At 46.1% G+C, this 17,643-nt stretch overlaps 1 protein-coding gene across 1 annotated transcript in view; it reads left to right on the top strand.

Moving 5' to 3' along the window:
• The first annotated feature begins 2,284 nt into the window (after positions 1–2,284).
• Positions 2,285–17,643, top strand: part of MMD (monocyte to macrophage differentiation-associated) — a 43,538-nt gene continuing 28,179 nt past the window's right edge. The window contains exon 1 of the mRNA XM_009880234.1: positions 2,285–2,565. Within this exon, the coding sequence (XP_009878536.1) occupies positions 2,285–2,565 (281 nt within the window). The remainder of the gene's footprint in view (positions 2,566–17,643) is intronic.

The raw sequence follows: 17,643 nt of genomic DNA, 5'->3' as shown, positions 1-17,643 counted from the left end.
GGGACTCTTGGGAATACAACAAAAGCGTAAATACGAGATCTCCTTGCTGCAAACCATGCCCTAGGTACAGCCTTCAAGTGGAGTTTTGAAAGTACAATATATTCTTACTCTAAGGCAGTGTTTTGAGAAGCTGTGGAGATACAGAAATGTGGAGGCTTTTCTCTCTCTGAGAGAGCATGTCTGCAGCAACACAGAAGGTGGTGCAATAATCTAGTCCCTGATTTTAACTTTTCAAAAGTCCCCCTAAAAGCTGGCATGATGCCTATCTAAATTAAACACTTAATGTCATGTATCTCCCAGCTGCAATATTTAACAGAAATGTGAAACCAAGCTATTAGTGTGGAGGACTCTAGAGGAGACAATTCAGTTTTGGCAAACTTGCTGGTACTACATAAATACAAGGGAGAAGAATCCCATAAACTTTCTTTTGCAAGCACAGTGCTGAGTTTTCAGAATGCAGGCTGCCATTTGAGGATTGGTTTAAAAGACTTAAACTAATGTAAGATCCCATACGTCTCTCAACATGTGAACTCTATAGTATTTACTACTTTGGTACTAATTTTTTGCAGCAGAATGTGATTGAAATTTAAGACCAGAAACCCTATTGCCTTTCAAAGGTGCTTGTGCTTCTGAGGTGTTTTGGAGGGATTTTCAAAAGACTTCCAGTTTCCCAGCAAACACTGAAACCAAGTCCCAGCTCCGACCGTCGTTGCTTTGGAGGGGGAGTGCATAATCAAAAGCCTTGGCCTGTCTTGAAAAATCTCCGCCTCATCTAAACTGCATTGGACAGCCAAATGCCTGGTCTGCTTCAGAAGTGGCATGTGATGTGCAGCAGACACACAACATGAGAGTCACGCAAATGTGCACCCTCGGTGCTGAGGCGTTCCCTCCTCCCTGCTAAGCATGCCTCCTGCGATGCCAGACACGGGATTACCTCTCGACACAAACTTCTCAGCGAAAGAGAGCTGGGAGGGCAGACAGTGGAGGATGCGGATGATGTTGGCCTTAAAACGAGCGGCATGTGTCGAGGTCTGCGGCAGCAGGATGGCCCCATGACATATTTCTTACAGCTTAGACGTGCCGGATCAGATTCCCACTGACATATAAAGCCCTTTTCCACAGCTCTGGCAGCGCTAAGAGCTGGGACAGTCTAATCTCTTCCTAAAAACCTCCTGTGCTGTAATGCTGACCAAAACCTTAAAGTTTTGCATGGAAGTGGTGAGCATGCTGACATAGGGTCTGTGGTGCTCGGCAGCATCGCCTCCTGCCCTTCCTGTCTGTCTTCCTGCTATCTTATACACTGCTACGTTTTTTTTATCTTTTTTTTTTTTTTGAGGAGGGGTGGTCTCTCTAGCACAGTTTTCTAGGGAAACAAGCAAGCAATGTGTAATAGCTATATGTGTGTCCCTACTCGCTCATCAGCTTCAGAGATGTAAATCTGGAAGACACAAATAGTACTTGTAGGTTTTATGGCTGGGCAGCCTGGCACTGCTCCCAGGCAGGCAACAGCCACATTGCAAACTTAACGGTTTTTTTTTTTTGAAAGCAGAGGGTCCACATAGGAAAAATAAATTGGTGGTGCCCAGGCTACAGAAACGTTCCCGTTGTGTTGCACTTTCTCATGCCCAGGAGACTCAAAGGGGACTAAGCAGGCTCCCACAGCTCAGCTGGTGCAAGGTCTGGCTGGGCAGTGTGTGATACGGTGGCATGATGTGTACCAGTAATTCTGATAGGGAAGTGAGTAATAGAAGTCTTTAATTCACTTAAAAAACCCTTCTATAGCGTTGGGACAGGGCAAAAAGGTCTTAGTTGAAATCAGAATCAGGCTCTTTAGGTTTTGAGAAAAGTTCCCTTGCATATGACTTTTTCCTTAACCTATTTCTGTATTTGTTAACTAATTGCACAGCTCAGTTTTCTGCAGCCCATGAGCCCGAACCCACTTGTAGAAGGGAGGTTCTGCAAAATGCCCTTAGAGGAAACCCAGTTTGGTACCTGCCTGTCAAGGAAAGAAATAGTCCCTGAGCAAGGGGGATGTTCCTGTCAATATAGCATTCAAATTTAGCTTCTGCCACTGTAGGCAACGTGGCATTAAAAGAAGGAGCTTAAGTTATTAAACTGAGCTGCTTTAATCATCCAGTTCGGGGAAATCCATTGCTACAGGAGACCTGAGGATTAATGTATTTTTACCGCAAAGCCAATACATCTATTCTGATCAGTTAGCGGTCGCTCACTCGTGCATATGAAACTTCATTCTCTGAGGTTGCACTCAATAGTATGGGACCAAATGGAGTTTTATTTGGAGATTGACCCTGTTACCTTGAATCTCATTATTCTAGTAGCTAGTTATGTTATTTTGCTTCTGGTTTTCCTCATCTCCTGCGTGCTCTATGACTGCAGGGGGAAGGATCCCAGCAAGGAATATGCTCCCGAGGTCCCTGCAGACACCCAGCATCCGATCCGGCTGGTGGTGATGCAGCAGGGCTCCCCCGGCACCCGCTGGGCAAAGGGACTCGTCTCTGCCTACGAAAACTCCTCCGACCTGCCGGGGAAAAGGACTACTGTTGTGTAAGGGGACCCTGCCTCGGAGCTCCGGTTTCTGCCGATCAGCTTGCCTCGTCTGCTATGTTTACTCCCCGTTTGCAAAAGGATAACGCATTCGCAAGGTAAGTTGAAACGCCGATTTATTTGATACAGTGCCATTGCCAAGGGGGTCATTTTATGTTCAGCTGTGTGCTGCACTGATATAGGCTTGCAGTCCTGCCTGCCGTCCATAAAGAGACTAATTTCCATTTACGCTGCTGCTGCCTTGCAGCCCACTGGCAGTCGGAAGCAGTGACGCTGTTATCCACTCCGGCACTGAAGAAGGGCCTTGGTTTAATCTCAAGTTGTGCTCGGTACCGTTCGTTTTGCAGGAATACGGTGTTGTTCAAAGCATCCCACTGCTGATGGACCGAGCTGTGCTGCCCTGCAGCCTTGGCACATCTTCCTCAGCCGGCAGAGTGCAAATGACCTTGGTAGGCTCTTTATGTCTCCAGTGAGAAAAGAAACGCTAAGGATTTTTAAAAGGATAGAGATAGTGCCTTTCTGATAGAAGCCAGCTGCTGCTCCCATCAGAATTTAATACTGTGCATGTTGTCTGTAAGGTCCCCAGAGGGCAGTGCCAAACCTGTCATGGCACTTATTTTCCATAGGTAGATCATAAGCTCTGCTTTTACGGGGCAGAATACCCCTTGCTCCACACAAACTCACTGACAGGATACAATATGCTTCCTGGAAAAGCTGGGTACAGTGCCTCCTGCCCAAGGGAAAGCATGAACCGGGGCAAATTTACCAGTAACGCGATATGCGTGAGTCATTGCTGCCATCCGCCCCACTGAAACAGGAATTTCTGACCCTCTGCAGCAAGTGCGACCTTCGTCCTGGCTTTTAGTGTGCGTCTCCACGTGTCTGACCCTGCCTCTAGCCCCGAGCCTTCCTTCAGCTGTATCATGTTCTAGCTGGGCCACATGAAGGCTGTTATTGTATATCCAGTAAATCTAACATTTTCTGCATCAGCTCCGGTTATTCGTCCCGTAATTTGGGGGCTATAAGCTAAAGGCCTTTTTTGGCTAACAAGTTTCTTCTGCGTCTTGCTGGTTTTCCCCCTGCTTGATAGACTTAAGTTCACATCTCTTGAAAGGAAGAGATGTCCTTGTCCTCCAGGTGAAGCACAAAGGGACAGAGACAAGAGAGGTGTTGATGTTGTAGCCACAGACGTGGCTGCAGTGCTGTGTAGCTGTTCCCGAGCACAGCCAGCTCAGCTCCTGCTCTGTCCCCATCAGCCTGGGCTGCAAAACCCACCCAAGAAGCTGGGGAGACGCTGCTCAGGGTGGTCCCTGCTGCATTCCGTGCTGGCAGAGACACTTCGTCACTCATGGCCAAAACAGGTTTTAAAACTAATTTAACAGGGTATTCGTGGCTTAAGTTGGTTTGTTCTACACAAACGTGTCCATGATCAAGCAAAAAAATGAAATGTGATTGGATGCTTAATGCCAGGTTACTATGTCCCTCTAGATAGTGTTTGAGTTACTGTGTATGGTACCCTTTAACTGGTGAATTTTAACTGGTTATTAAGGGGAAAATAGCACTGGACCCACACTGTTGCAGGTGTCTGTCCCATATGCTATTTTACATCATCTTAATGCGAAGTAACCACAGTCCTATAGAAAGCTTTAGTAAACACAGTTGGATTTATTACCTGTCTACGTCAGGTGTCATGGATGACTCACTGGATGCAGTGGTCCTAATGCCTTCAGGACAGGCTTTTTAAATACTTCCAGAAATAAACTGCAGTGAATTCGAACCCCAGTTGAACAAAGCTGTCGGCTGGATTGCATGGTTTGTACTCCAGCTGGGCAGTAAGGGGCCGCCTGTGCTACAGCCCCTGCACCAGCCAGCAGAGCATCCCGGCATTGGCAAAGAAATCTCTAGTATCTTTTTATTTATCTGTATTTTAAGAAAAGCAGCCAGAACGTCTCGTGGTTTTTCTTTTGGTTTCTAAATCCTTGAGGGTGAACCCAGGTTTTGTTTTCAAGCTGTCCTTTGCACCCCTGTGAGTTACAGATAGGGCTGGTTTTGGAAGGAAGCCAGGACTGGAAGGAAGGCTCCTGAGAGCTGGCGGCTTCAGTAAAACCCTTGATGTGATGAAACTGGTAATAAATCAGAAGTGGGTGGCATGATCCTCTGCCACATAACATATGGAAAGAATAATGTTGGCTCTCTTGTTTGGGTTATTTAGCACTGAAAAATTGCAATTAGTTAACTGCAAGTTGTAGCTGATTTGGTAAAACTTGGCAGTCACTAAGCTGCTGGTATGTTATGGCTGCTGTCACCCATGCAGACTGGTGTTATCTTTCCTTGGACTTTCTTATCTGCGCTTTATCTTCAGCTTGTAAGCTCTTTAAAGCTTTTTGTGTGTTCATATATCATATAAAATGCTAGGAGCCTTCTCGGTGATAAGGGATCCTTGGTGTTAGGGAACAGAAATAATAATCTTTGCTAAGAAGACCTTGGGGGGCTAAAAAGAGCTCAAAAATATCACAAAGAGTGTGGCACAGCCGTTTACTTTGTTGATGGTGAGATGTCATATAAAATGCCACAATGCCAGCAGAAAAGCTCTGCAGTTCTTTGACAAAGGTCATACAAATAACATAATGATACCATGACACGTCTGCTCTATCTTTGCCACCGTGTTTATGTAAGTAATACACACAGAGATAGAGACTTGCAAGGCTATGTTAATAAATACTTTTAGATAGCTGATATTCTCCAGATACATAGTTTTCTCTAACAGCAAACCTTTTGTGTACACCAACCGCAGACTTTTGGCTCAATGGCAAAGTTGTTGACTTTGGTGTGGTCAAGTTTTCTTGCTTAAGCTTTGGGATGTCGGGCTGTTGTGCCGCAGGCGGTGCCTGGGGAGGCTGCTGGCAGGGGAGCAGCTCTTGGGAGCACAGTGCTCACTTGTAAGGAGGTTTTTCGGTTGTGACAGAGGTGGTGGACTCTGCCCTGAAACGTGGAGGTAGAAGCAGCAAATGAGGCTTTCCTCCTGATAGTATTTCTAAACAGTGAGTAAAATCCCCTTCCAGAAAATGCAAGACTAAAGTGCATCAGGAATTTGCTTTCGCAATGGGAATAAAATGGCTTTCTTCGCTTTGTCTATACAAGAACAATACTGGTGTGTCAAAGTAGTGAGAGAGCCCTTGGGTACGTACAGAGAATTGCAAGCGATCAAGTCACTGCGAGTGAAATTACTGCTTTGCGGAGGGCTCTGCTACCACGCTTTACTTAATGACTGTGGCAGGATTAATACATGCAAATGGGCTTTTATCAGGCCAAGCTTGCAGGAAATGATCTCTGAAGCTGCATTCCCTCAAGTGCCATATCCTATGCATCATTGCGAGAAAACAGTGCCATATCCTATGCATCATTGCGAGAAAACAGACACGAATATTCTCATAGCAGTGCAGCTATTTTCCCTAAATTGCGCCGTGTAAAATGAGTATACCTTGCTGGAATTCACATGGTACAAAAAGCATCCTGAAACCAAGCTTTGCCAATAGGTATCCCAAACTGAGCTGTGTGGGGGAGTTCCGTGGAGACTGAGATATCCCTTGGAGATACGCGTAGCATCTTGCAAGCTCTGGTCCACAGCTGGCAGGATGGGGAAGGTGCTGGGATGTTATGCTGTCGAGATCTATGGCTGCAGTCAAACAGCACTCATGGAGCTCTTTGCACGTACTGTGTCTGGCTCTTCCATCGCTGTGCAATTGATCGTGGTTTTGTGCCTTGCTTAACCTGAACTGTGCCTATGTAGACATGTGTTTTGCCCAGAGGATCAGGCAGTATTTTAACGCCTGGATACGTAGCATAGAAATATTCTTTTGAAGGAGGTGCCATTTGCAAATCATGTTGGTAAAAATTGTGTTAACATTTATTCAGAAGCAATATGAGTTGGAGAGCGTTGGATGTGTACACAAGGATTTAGGAAATACGTTCTGTTCCCAATCCTGCCCTTGGGTTATGGGGCATCCTCGGGCAGCTCATGTTCCCCCTGTGCTTCGCTCCATTTGTCTCTGCTCTGCATTGATTTCCTCTGCTCTTCTGCTCTCTGCACTGAGATTTTTCTCTCTTCTTAGACGTTTGTGCAGTTCCTAAGGGGGTTACTACAAAACCGGCGCATAAGGGCCGCACTTAAATTTCACACTATGAACTAACCCCAGTAGGTTCAAAGAAAACAAAATAAATCGTACAACAACTAAAAATGGCTGGAGTGGGTGGAGCAAAGAAGTCGATGAACAAGCCACGGTAAATCTGGGGAAACCATGGGCATAGAGCCTTAAGACACTTGTTTTGGGTGAGCTATGGTCATTGTGGCGGTCTGATGATCTGTAGCTCTGTGGTTTGAAGGGAACCGAGTGGTGGTGGGAGGATTTATTGCTGTTCTGCAGGAAGCAGGAATTCAGTCTGCACTGGCTCGCTTTCAATTGGCTTTAGTGCCCTTTTAAAGTTACATATTACTGTTTCTGTAAAATCTTTATTAAAGGGTTTCACAGAAACAACAGGAAAAAAAAACATATTTCTAGATTTCAACATTAATTCAAGTCAAACGTGTCATTAAAATCACTGAAAATACATCTTTCATGTAAGCATGTTCTACTGTAACCATACTGTCTAAGCCTTCAGATTTTTTTTAAAATCCCTAATAAGCCACTACATATAAGTAGAGGATTAGTCCAGACAGACTAACCCATATTCACAAGGGAGAACTCCTTCCCACGCAGTGAATTTTTTTTTTTAATTTGAAAAGGGATAAATCTTCTCTCATTTTTTTTATTAGCACATTGTTCTTAATGTGCAAATGCTCATCCTCTGACAGTGCTAATATAGAAGCACAGTAAGACGTCCAAGGCAAACCCCTTGGCTATAAGAGCAGCTTAAGAATGGTTTTTACTGCCTAGAACCACATCACCTTGCGTTATCGCCTATTCGACTTGCATAATGTTGACGCTTTGGTGGGAATGCCAAATGGTAGGAATTGATATTGGGTGTTTAACTGGAAATACTGTTCTTCCAGTCATGAGCCAATACTACTGCGTGCTTACAGGATCCTTACAGCCCGGTGTGCCATCTTTTAGGCGGATTAAAAACTGCAAGCCTGAGTCTCTCAAGACACCTTTGTACGTTTTATAAGGCAAAGCCTTGACCTGTGTCTCCTGGTCCTGCTCCAATCCAAATGACTTTGTGATTCTCCCACGTGCTTGACCCTCTGTGCTGAATTTGTCCCATCACGTAGGGTCTGTGTGTTGAAAGCAAATGCATGTGTACTGCTGATGTTCCTAAGGGACTCCTGCAGCCTGCACCCAAAATAGCAGCGTTTCCATGGTAGATGAAATGACAGCCAGAGCTGTAGCGACGATACGCACACGAGGAAGGTGTGAAGGATGGGGGGGATGTATGCTGGAGTCTGCTGGTGGTTGCTGCTGCGCAGGAGGAAAGCGGGTGGACTCCTGAGGCAGCTGTCAGGACTCTGAAGTAGAGATCTGGTCCTTCACGCTTGAGTGATAGAAAGCTAAATTAATTGTTTATAAATAAATTCTCTGACACTCACAGCAGAAAGCTATCGAACAACAGAAGAAAATCATACCAGAAACACAAAAAATGGGGAAATGGGAATGGCTGCCATCTCTAGCTTCTCTTCCAACTGCTGGTTTTGCCTCCTCACTCCCTCCTCCTCGCATGTTCTGGTTTCCTTGGAGATGCTGCTGCTTAGTTTCCCTCTCTAATAATGACACTGTTTGACATTAGCCTTTCAAAAAGGCATTTCCACCCTAATGTGACAATCCGGGTGCAGTCTTTGGAGGCAGATACTTGTCACAAGGCATCCGAATCCAGGATGTGATGGCCCAACCCAGGCTGTGGATGGGTCCCTCTCTTCCCAGATCTGCAGCAGATGCTCTGTGTGGACAATGAACTGTGCCCTAGTTTCTCCATCTGTTAATGGCAGTAATAATTGTTACGCAACTGGGGTGTTGGGTTCATTTAATTAATATTTATGAAGGAACATGAGATCCTTTCATGGGCGGTGCTATAGAGATATTATTAATTATGAATGATTATATATTTGTGTCTCTTCCTAAGTGCATAGGAGATTTGGACATATTGTTTAAGCCCCCACATTTCCCACTCCTTCAGTATTGAAACTTATTAGACCCAAGGTATAGCTCATTACCCCAAAAATACACTGAATATAACTGCTATTGACTTTAGCATGAGCAAAGAATATAGGCTTGGCATCCACCTGTATTTGTATTAATGATATTGCTTAAAGCATCAATATTTTTTTATAACTTCATTAGATAATATTTTTCATGGCATTTTTTGGGCCCAACCACTTCTTTTAAATAAAATAAACGTAGAAAACCAGGCCAATTCTAGGTCTAAACCTTTCAGGAAAGGTGAGGGGTACATCCTTCCACCTATGCCTTCTTCAACGACACAGCAGAGCCCCTGGAGTTCTGAGGGATTAATGTGAGTTGCCCCAAGTTTATTGCTGGAAACTGGGCACTCATAAATCAAATCCAATAAGCATAAAGGTGGATTGGAAAAAGATCTGTGAGCAGCAGCACTTGATTTAGTGTCTGCACATGCCATGTTCATTGAGTATAGCCACTTGCCTTCTCCAACAACCACAAAAAAAACAGTACTTGATGGAAGCACATTAACAGTGCTTATTACAGGTGATTTCTTTCCTATTCTCTGCATGTTCTTCCCCTTTCAGGAGCATATTAAGCACAGACTTGGCGTAAGTCACATACTTGTCTCCTCAAAAAGAGGAAAACTACCTGTTTTCCTTGGAAAAGAAAAGAAGATGGCAGCAGCCTTGGCTTGCTAGAGGACACACACTTCACCTGTCCTGGGCCCGAAGGACATATCCTTTAGGACAGATCCTTTCTCTCTGCTAATTTCAGCTGGTTATCCACTCAGGGCAGTGCAAGGATGTGGTCTCCTATCTACACGGCTCGCGGCAACATTTCCATTAAATCATTTCTCATCAGCCACAAACAGCTCTGCAATTCCCAGCCCTCCAGGCAAAGCGCTCAGGTTACAACAGCAGATAAGGTGTGAACCCAGTGACACTGGAGGGAAAGAAAAGCTTTTTACTGAGATGGGATTAGTATTTTATCACTTTTCAGGGCATTAGTTTTACACCAGGTTTACACAGGAACCAGGGTGGTTTTATTACGACCAAAAACTCCGATGTAGATATGATTACACCAGGAAAAAGTAATTTGAGAATAAGCCTTATTTTGCTTGCTGAAACTATGTATTCTAACTTGGCCAATAACCTCCTTAATTAATTGAAGCTCTGTTTACAGTTGATAGAGAGAGACAGCTTGTAGGGACATGCCAAGCAAGTCTTTTCTGGTGCAGACAAGGCTCTATAAAGCTGCATTTTTATTTATATATATCTGCAGAATTGAAAATCAGGGCAGTGCTTGTAAAGCCAAGTGTTTTGTCCCTGGGGTATTGAATAGAAGGTAAATCTTTGGCATCAGGAGGCTCCGTGTTTGTTTTGGGAAGGAGAGCTGGCAGGGATCCCAATGCTAACTCTGAACATCTGAGGAAAAGGCTGGCTGGAAAGAATTATGTCGTGACGCAGACAGGGGAAAGCGACGATATCTGAAGCCAGGACAGAGACTCCTACCTTAACTCGTTCTGGCATGGAAAGAATAATTATGAAGCGTTAACACCACATCATTGGGACACGCATTTAGGAAATGTGCTGGTGTTTACAAGTTCTTTGGGAGGATGGAGGTTTTTACCAATTCGTTGTGGTAGAGGTTAGAGAACTGCTTGGATGAGTGGGAGCTTTAAGCCGTAACTGGAGGAGAAGATATCGCTCATCATTGTCAAGTCTGGGTGTTTTTTGCAACTGTCTTGGCAGGCTTATTTGGCCTGGGAGGACACACGCTGCTCTCCTGCTATTCCCTCTACTGAGCAGAAGGGAAAAAGGACCCTTTTTCTTTCCAACCAACTTTCTCTCACCAGCTTTGTAATGTGGCAGATCCTGGGGATTCCCTCCTTTTGCAATTTTGCATTCTCAGTATTACAAAAGTCCAGCTGCTGCTTGGGGTGACAGTTAAACTGCCTTTGGGAGGATGTAAGATACTATCGTGAGCTGGTTAATGGGAAACGGTTTTGCACATGGACTTGCCGCTCTACCCCTTTTGCAAACAGAAAATGCTTTGCCTACTTCGTCTGCTTCAGGTGAATGTGTGGTTTTATTTCACCGCCTGTTTGCTCTGTTGGCACGCAGTGGGCGAGAGGAGCCCCCAGCGCACAGCATCCCAGAGCAGCGGGCAGCAGCGTTCGCAGCAAGGGGGCAAAGAAAGGTCCCGGCAGCAGCAGGGCTGAACGGTGCCTGTTAAAGCTTCCCCCCGGAGGCTGCGGCAGCCTGTCTGGCGGGGCACTGCTTCAAAGCTCGGTGACGCTGCGGGGCCGCGTTTCCTGTTTTGTTTAACAGCTGCTTGGCAGGAGGCAGTTGTGACCCCGGGTTTTCGGTGCCCTCCCTGCTGGGAAGCGCACAGGGTAACCTGGAGTGACGGACGTTAGAGAGGCCAGATCATTTCCATTTTTTTAGAGCAGAAGTCAAGGCATACTTGCCAGATGAAAAGGAAGAAGGAAAATGGCTGCAGGCCAGGCTGTGCCCTCATCACACACGGGTGAAGCACCTGTCTTTGTTTCCATGCTTAGCAAAGTCTTGCTCTTACCTGGACTGGACCGGGCCCAGTGTTTTTGCCTGGACTTGCTTTCCAGGCAGGTGTACAGCAGCACTCTCGCCTGCCGGCCATGCAGAGGACACCCTTTGATCTCCAGGTACTTCCCACCCTGCGCAGAGAGGTGGAGTGAAAGCTGGGTCTCAGCAGCCACCAGCACGTGCTCAGAGGCCAGAGCCTGCAGGACGAGGACCCAGACCTCGCTGGGGCTGCAGGAACGCCTGTCTCGAGCAGGGCCAGGTGGGACGTGTGCTGCCAGAGGCATGGCTCTGAGTCGGAGCAGTGTGTGACGATGCTGCAGGCGTGGGGCAGCTCCCTGTCACCGCATCCTGTTCAGCACGGGCCTTGAAAGCATCCTCTTGGGTCAGAAGCATTTTACTGCTCTCATTTGATTCAAGTGCTGCCCTGTCAGATTAGCTCTGCTCCTACAGGACACCAGCTTTTCTGTCTTAACGGATAAACCTCTGCCAGCCAGATCACGTCCGTTTTGAACTCGCAGAATAACCTGCCAGAAGGCAACGAGGGCTCAGATAAGCTCTGAGTTCAAAGGGGCACTTTGGGCTTAAAACTTGCAGCGTGCCTGATCGTGACTTTAACCTGGGGTGGGGACAGCAAGTGCCCAAGATGAGTGGAGCAGGGCAAGGCTGCCGTACTTGAGAGAGAGAAATAGGTTTGTAGGTACAGCCCTGGCTGCTAGCACGGCCCAGGCTCCTGCAAGGGGCATGTGGTGAAGTCAGAAAATGCTTTAATGTTTTGCAATGGATTTAAAAATTTGAAACAATCATAATGCATATCTCCTAATAAAAGATAATATAGAAAGAAAAGCAACTATACCAGCTTCTTTGGTTGTTATACCCATTTATAATGCATACATGTGTACAGCTACACACGCAGAGACATATGGCTTTGTGCACGTAATTACAGGTTGTTGTATAAGGATTGCAGGTGTTCCATTGTAACCCTGTCTTACAGCATCTTGAATTCAATACAGAAGTCGCCCCAGCTTGATTCTCATTCTTCACTCACCTCAGATCACCCTCTCTCTTCTCCAGAAGCTCATGGGACAGGGCAGCTGATTTGACAGTCAATTGCATAAAGCAACTACTGTCCTTAGCATCACCTTTCCAAAAAGCACCTTCTGGGATACAGGTTCAGCCCACCGGGAGCACTTTGTCTTCCCACAAATCATTGGTTTTTCCATACTCCAGTTTTTGGATTTGCAGGGGCCAGATTCTGCTGCTGGGGACTTGGGTGTGAACCTGGACCAGTTCCGAAGCCGGCGGGCTGCGCTCTGGTCTCCCTTTCCCCGCTGCGGGTGGGAGGTTACTCAAGGTAATTCAACAGGATTTCAGTGGAAATTCCCAGGGGTGACATGAGTGCAAGTGCAACACGGGACAGAAGGTCCAAATTTGCATGGGTACAACCACGATAAATATTTGGCTGCCATGCTTCAGGGCCTGCGTCAAGATGTGATTTGGCTGCTGGACGTGCTGCCCGAGTGTTTCTGCCATCTGTCTCTGGTTTCAGGTCGAGCAGCTCTCTGGCTGTCGGCTTTTACACTCCCTTTGTTGCTCTTTGTACAACAACATGACCACTAATTGCTCCAGCTAATTAACTGTTAAAAGATGGTATTTTAGTCCTCAGACCAACTCATGGATTTGAGGAAAGCCTTTCTGAGAAGCAAAGGCAGTGACAGTTGTGAACACCCTACACCCATGTCATTAGAGTGTGCACCTGGGAGACACAGCACTTCACTTTGTTCCCTTCCCAGGACCTCCAGCAATGTTGTTTCTTAGTCATCACTCAGGATGCTTCATAGTGGACAGATGACATTTTTCAAGTGGAGATGGGATGAATGAAATCAAATATTTGTTTCAATTTGAACTAAAATAATTTGTCTAATCAGACTGTCTGACGTCTGTCCATGAAATACAAACTACAAAGTGGTGAGCAACAGTGCTGGACTTAAAACTTGAGTCCCTCCCTAACAGACTGGGTGTCCTGTTCAGCAGAGATTTCACTGGGTTCCCAGGGCTTTCTTGCACTATTTAAGGTTTGGTCCAATAACAAAAATACATTCTTTGCTGCTTTTGAAAATTTTACTATCCAGCTACTCATTCTCTGAGAGCCCCTTCAGAACTGGGTCCTACGGATATAACCCCCCCAAACCCTCCCATGCAGAGGGGATGTGTGATGCTGCTGGTACAGCAGCGCTGGCTGTGCCTTACCCAGCCAGGGCCAGCTGCTGGTAACAAGACTCTTGTTTTTGTTGAGCAGAGATCTCATTTCTGGCAGACCTGTACAATGACCTGCACATCGCAGAAGGCGGACTTGTACAGAAGCTAGAAATCATCAGGTCTTTTCTTTCGCTACCTTTTGCATATAAGGTAATAACAGTCCTACTTTCTTTTGACAATGCAGTAATTTATTGTTTGACAGTGGCTTAATGAAAACCTCACTGCTGTTCTTACAGCAATTTGAGAATCGACATTACAAAGAAGTCCTTTCTTGACCTTTCCCTCTTGGCCACTCCTGGAAATTAGAGTGTCTTCATTTTAATGAGCTCAGAGGATTGGGGAGTTGCAAGAAAAAAAAAAAATCAGCTTCAAAAATACCTGTCCTCCTCTTGCGAATATGTCCGGACATGTTTTTAGATACAGAGCGCTCTTACCTGAACAGGCTTGTGCTCTCCTTATTCTGGGACTTCTCCAGCTGAGCTATTTCTTGGCTCTAGCCTATGGTTTATGATGCAAGGCCATGTTTACTTTGCGTGAGGTATGTTGCAACATATAGACCAGATCTTCAGCTGGTATAAATCACCCGTCTTTGCTCCCCTCTCTATTGCTTCTGCAGTCAAATTGAGATGGCAAGCCATGGGCAACCTGTCTCTGTGTGTATGTATATACACGTACAAAAAAACACACACATTTGTAATCTGTATACATCTTTGCAAGACTCCAGGAGCTGCATCTAAACTGGTAACACAACCTACAAGCAAAATGGATGAAAATGCGCTCAATGGAAATGACAGTAAGAACGGCATGAGGTCAGGAGATACCGATTTCAGGACTTTCATCTTTCCCAAGGGTGGACGGAAGGTCCCTGGAGCAGCTCTGTTCCCTCCCAGCGGGTCTGTTCCTTGGCCATGTGGACTCTGACCATGTGCAGGGATGAACTGTGGGTGATGTGGAGATGGAGCCCAGAACCTGGAAGCACTGCTGGTCTGCGGTCCCGGGCTCGCACTGGGTGGGACACGACTTCTGCTTCAGGGACAGGCGACTGCTGCTTTTCTAGGAGTGATGGTTTGTGACCAAGTGCTCACTGGCTGCAGAGTTTGTAAAGGAAAGCAAAATATTTGTCAGCAGCTGAAAAACTCAGCGGCATGGGGTTTTTTAACAAAAAGTTCCAAAACTGGCCAGACATCTTGTTGCCTTTCAGGGTATTGAAAACTTTCCTGACTTTACCTTTTTGGTTGGGTGAGATGATTTCTTCCAGAACTAGTGTTATGGGATCGATTTAGATTTCAAGCCCAAGCTCATGGCTATGGAAACACTCCTCCTCTCTTTTACCAACCTGAGTGCCTGATTAGAAGAAATCTAGTCTGCTTTCACAGTCAGGGAAGAGGGATGGGCACCTGCGAAGGAAATTCAGATCTTAGCTGGATTTTGTCTCTTCCAAGAGAAAGCTGAAGGTGACAAGGCACTTATTTTGGATGCCTAAGGTTCAGTGAGAAGAACACAGATTTGGTCTCTACTGTACATTTGGGGTTTCCGGTCCTGGAGGTGGTGTGAGCATGGCTGTATAGAAAGTTCACCGCAGCTCTGTGTCTTGGAAAATGTTTGCTGTGTGAACTGTACATTAGAATTTGTATAAGTTTGGATGTTGTGTAAATAATAGTCTTTTGTAGTAATACACACACACACTATCTTGCATACATATTTATTTAGTAGCAAGATGGAAAGCTTGGAAGAGAACCATGTTTGCAAAGGGCTGTAATGGCAAATGTTTCTTTCTCATGTCGGTGTTGTGCAGCACATAATGGAAGGCAATATATTACTGAGAATCTGTCTATCAATTTGATTTATTCTATCTTATCAAATTTTTCTATCCATGTCAAATATACATGCAAAACAGTATGGCTCCGTATTTGTATTTGGAGTTTATTAGCAGAAATAGATGGTGAAGTGAACAAAAAATAAACCATGCTGAAATATGGGAGAAGCATCAGTAACCCTTTCCTTGCCGCTGCTTTTATCCAATGTTGGTGCTGAGCACCCCTAAGCCAGAACTGAACAGTTCAGCTACAAGGGGAGCCAAGGAGGAAAAGATAGCGATTACTGTTTATGAAATCAGGGTAAAATCTGGATGGAGCAGCTGTATGTAAACATGAACGCTGCTATATGAAAGGATGAATGTGCATTATATATAGATCCCCTTAGGCCTTAAATCACGACAGCAGTCTCTCAGTGATGCTGTACCAGGATGGGATTTCTCTGCAGAGAGCAGGACCTGCCGTAAGCCAAGGGGTTCTTTGATTAAGGACAGCTTTAGCCTACGCTGGTTTTAGCCCATTTTTAATGACAAAAAAGAGCTTCACTACCTCACCTGCAGGGCAGCAGAAGACAGGGCTCCCTCCTTCAATGCTGCCTGAAGTCCCAGCATAAGAAAAGTGACTGCAATTTCCTCGATCATGTCAAAAAAACTTTGCTGTAGCTGACAGTTTCTGACTGTGGCCTCTCTGGGGAGCTGGGTGTTATTTTTCCAAGTGGGATGGTTAACAGATACCAGCTTTGCCACTATAAAATGAGGAAAACGGCTGCAGTTTTTACAGTCAGGTAGCTCAGCACGGTCATCCCTGAGTAGGAATGCTGCGTTATGCTCACCTAGCCGTGGCGCAGTAAAAATTATACACGCCTCGTCTCCCCAGGGATTTTACAGCTATGGAGCTGAGGCACATTAATTATCCTGCCATCAAAACAAACCATTCTCCTGCACTGAGGACAAAGCCGCTGCTCGGAGCTGGCCTCAGGAGCTGGAATAGCAGGGGCTATGTGAGGTCAGGGCTGGAGGTGAGCTGGCAGAGCTCCCCGGGACAGGCATGCAGAGTGGCTGCCCACGTTCCCACGTGCTAAGCTCAAGCTCAGGCTACGGCCCCTGCTATCATGTCCATTTTTGACAACAAAAAAGAACTTCTTCGCCACCTCCTCTGTATGACCATTGGAGGAAGGATGGGCATCGTTCCATTCCCCTCCAAGCTGGGAACTCTCTCTAGTGTGCAAAAATTCCCAGTTGGCGTGGACACACCATAGCCCACACTGCAACCAGCCCTTTTTCGGCAGCCAGGTGCACTGTGTTTGTGTGGGCATCAGAGCATGAGCCCCTGCTGGGGGCTCATCCTCACAAATCTTCAAAACCAGTAGCGGATGACCGGGATGCTGTCCCACACGGGCTGATCGGTCCTTCAGGGGTGCTGAGACTGAAGCGATGATGAGCAGAGCTCGTGTCTTCATGATGCTGTTTTCCATCCCTCCTCCATCAAACCCTAGTTGCAGTGGGCAAATTGTGACCGAAACAGAGACTCTTAATTGCTTGGTTTGTTTTTTTTACATTTTAGTATAAAAAGCAGGATTTGTGCAGCTGATCAGCCAGAGTAAAGGTCCAGAGAGCAGCCCTGGCTTACACCGGCTGCGTGAGAGTTGCAGCTCTCAAGCCTGGCTGAGGCTCTGCCCTTCAGGCTTGAGCAGGACGGCTGGTTCATTTCTGTCGTGCCATCTTTGGTGTTGAGTGTAGGACTGCTTTCAGAGGCAGGCACGTTTATCACCTGCAGCAAAGTTTGATGGACAGCCAACCTTTTTGGCAGCTTTTTATTGCAGGGAGGGGAGAGGGTTTATGCGAACTGGATTTGTGAAGGCGGTTGTACAAATATTTGTTCTCTGCTCCTTAGCAGCAAAGGGATGAGTATAAACAACATCTCCATTTAAGGTCCCACTCACTTGTTACAAAAGACTTGATCCAATTTTGGTTTTGTTACGGACCTCCAGCTGGTTTTGTGGGTTGCGTAATGCGTGGCTCAGCCCCCGCTCCACAGCACTGAACAGAGGGAAGAGTCGGGACAGAGCGATGTGGCAGTGATGGAAACCCTCCTGCACGGGGGAGAGCTTTGGTCTGGGTAGTGGCTGTAAAAAGGGCACCTTTTGGATCCTCATTCACTGGTACAATTCGGTCTATATCTAACTACCACAAGCATCCATCTGCACCCTGTGGACACAGGATCTACCCATGAGCACCCAAGCAATGGCATTCCCAGTACAGGTGGTTATTTACC

Source organism: Charadrius vociferus, unplaced genomic scaffold (assembly GCF_000708025.1).
Source record: "Charadrius vociferus isolate BGI_N301 unplaced genomic scaffold, ASM70802v2 scaffold662, whole genome shotgun sequence".
NCBI lineage: Eukaryota > Metazoa > Chordata > Aves > Charadriiformes > Charadriidae > Charadrius > Charadrius vociferus.
Note: the sequence above shows the minus strand (reverse complement) of the source record. Positions and strands in the feature narration are given on the sequence as shown.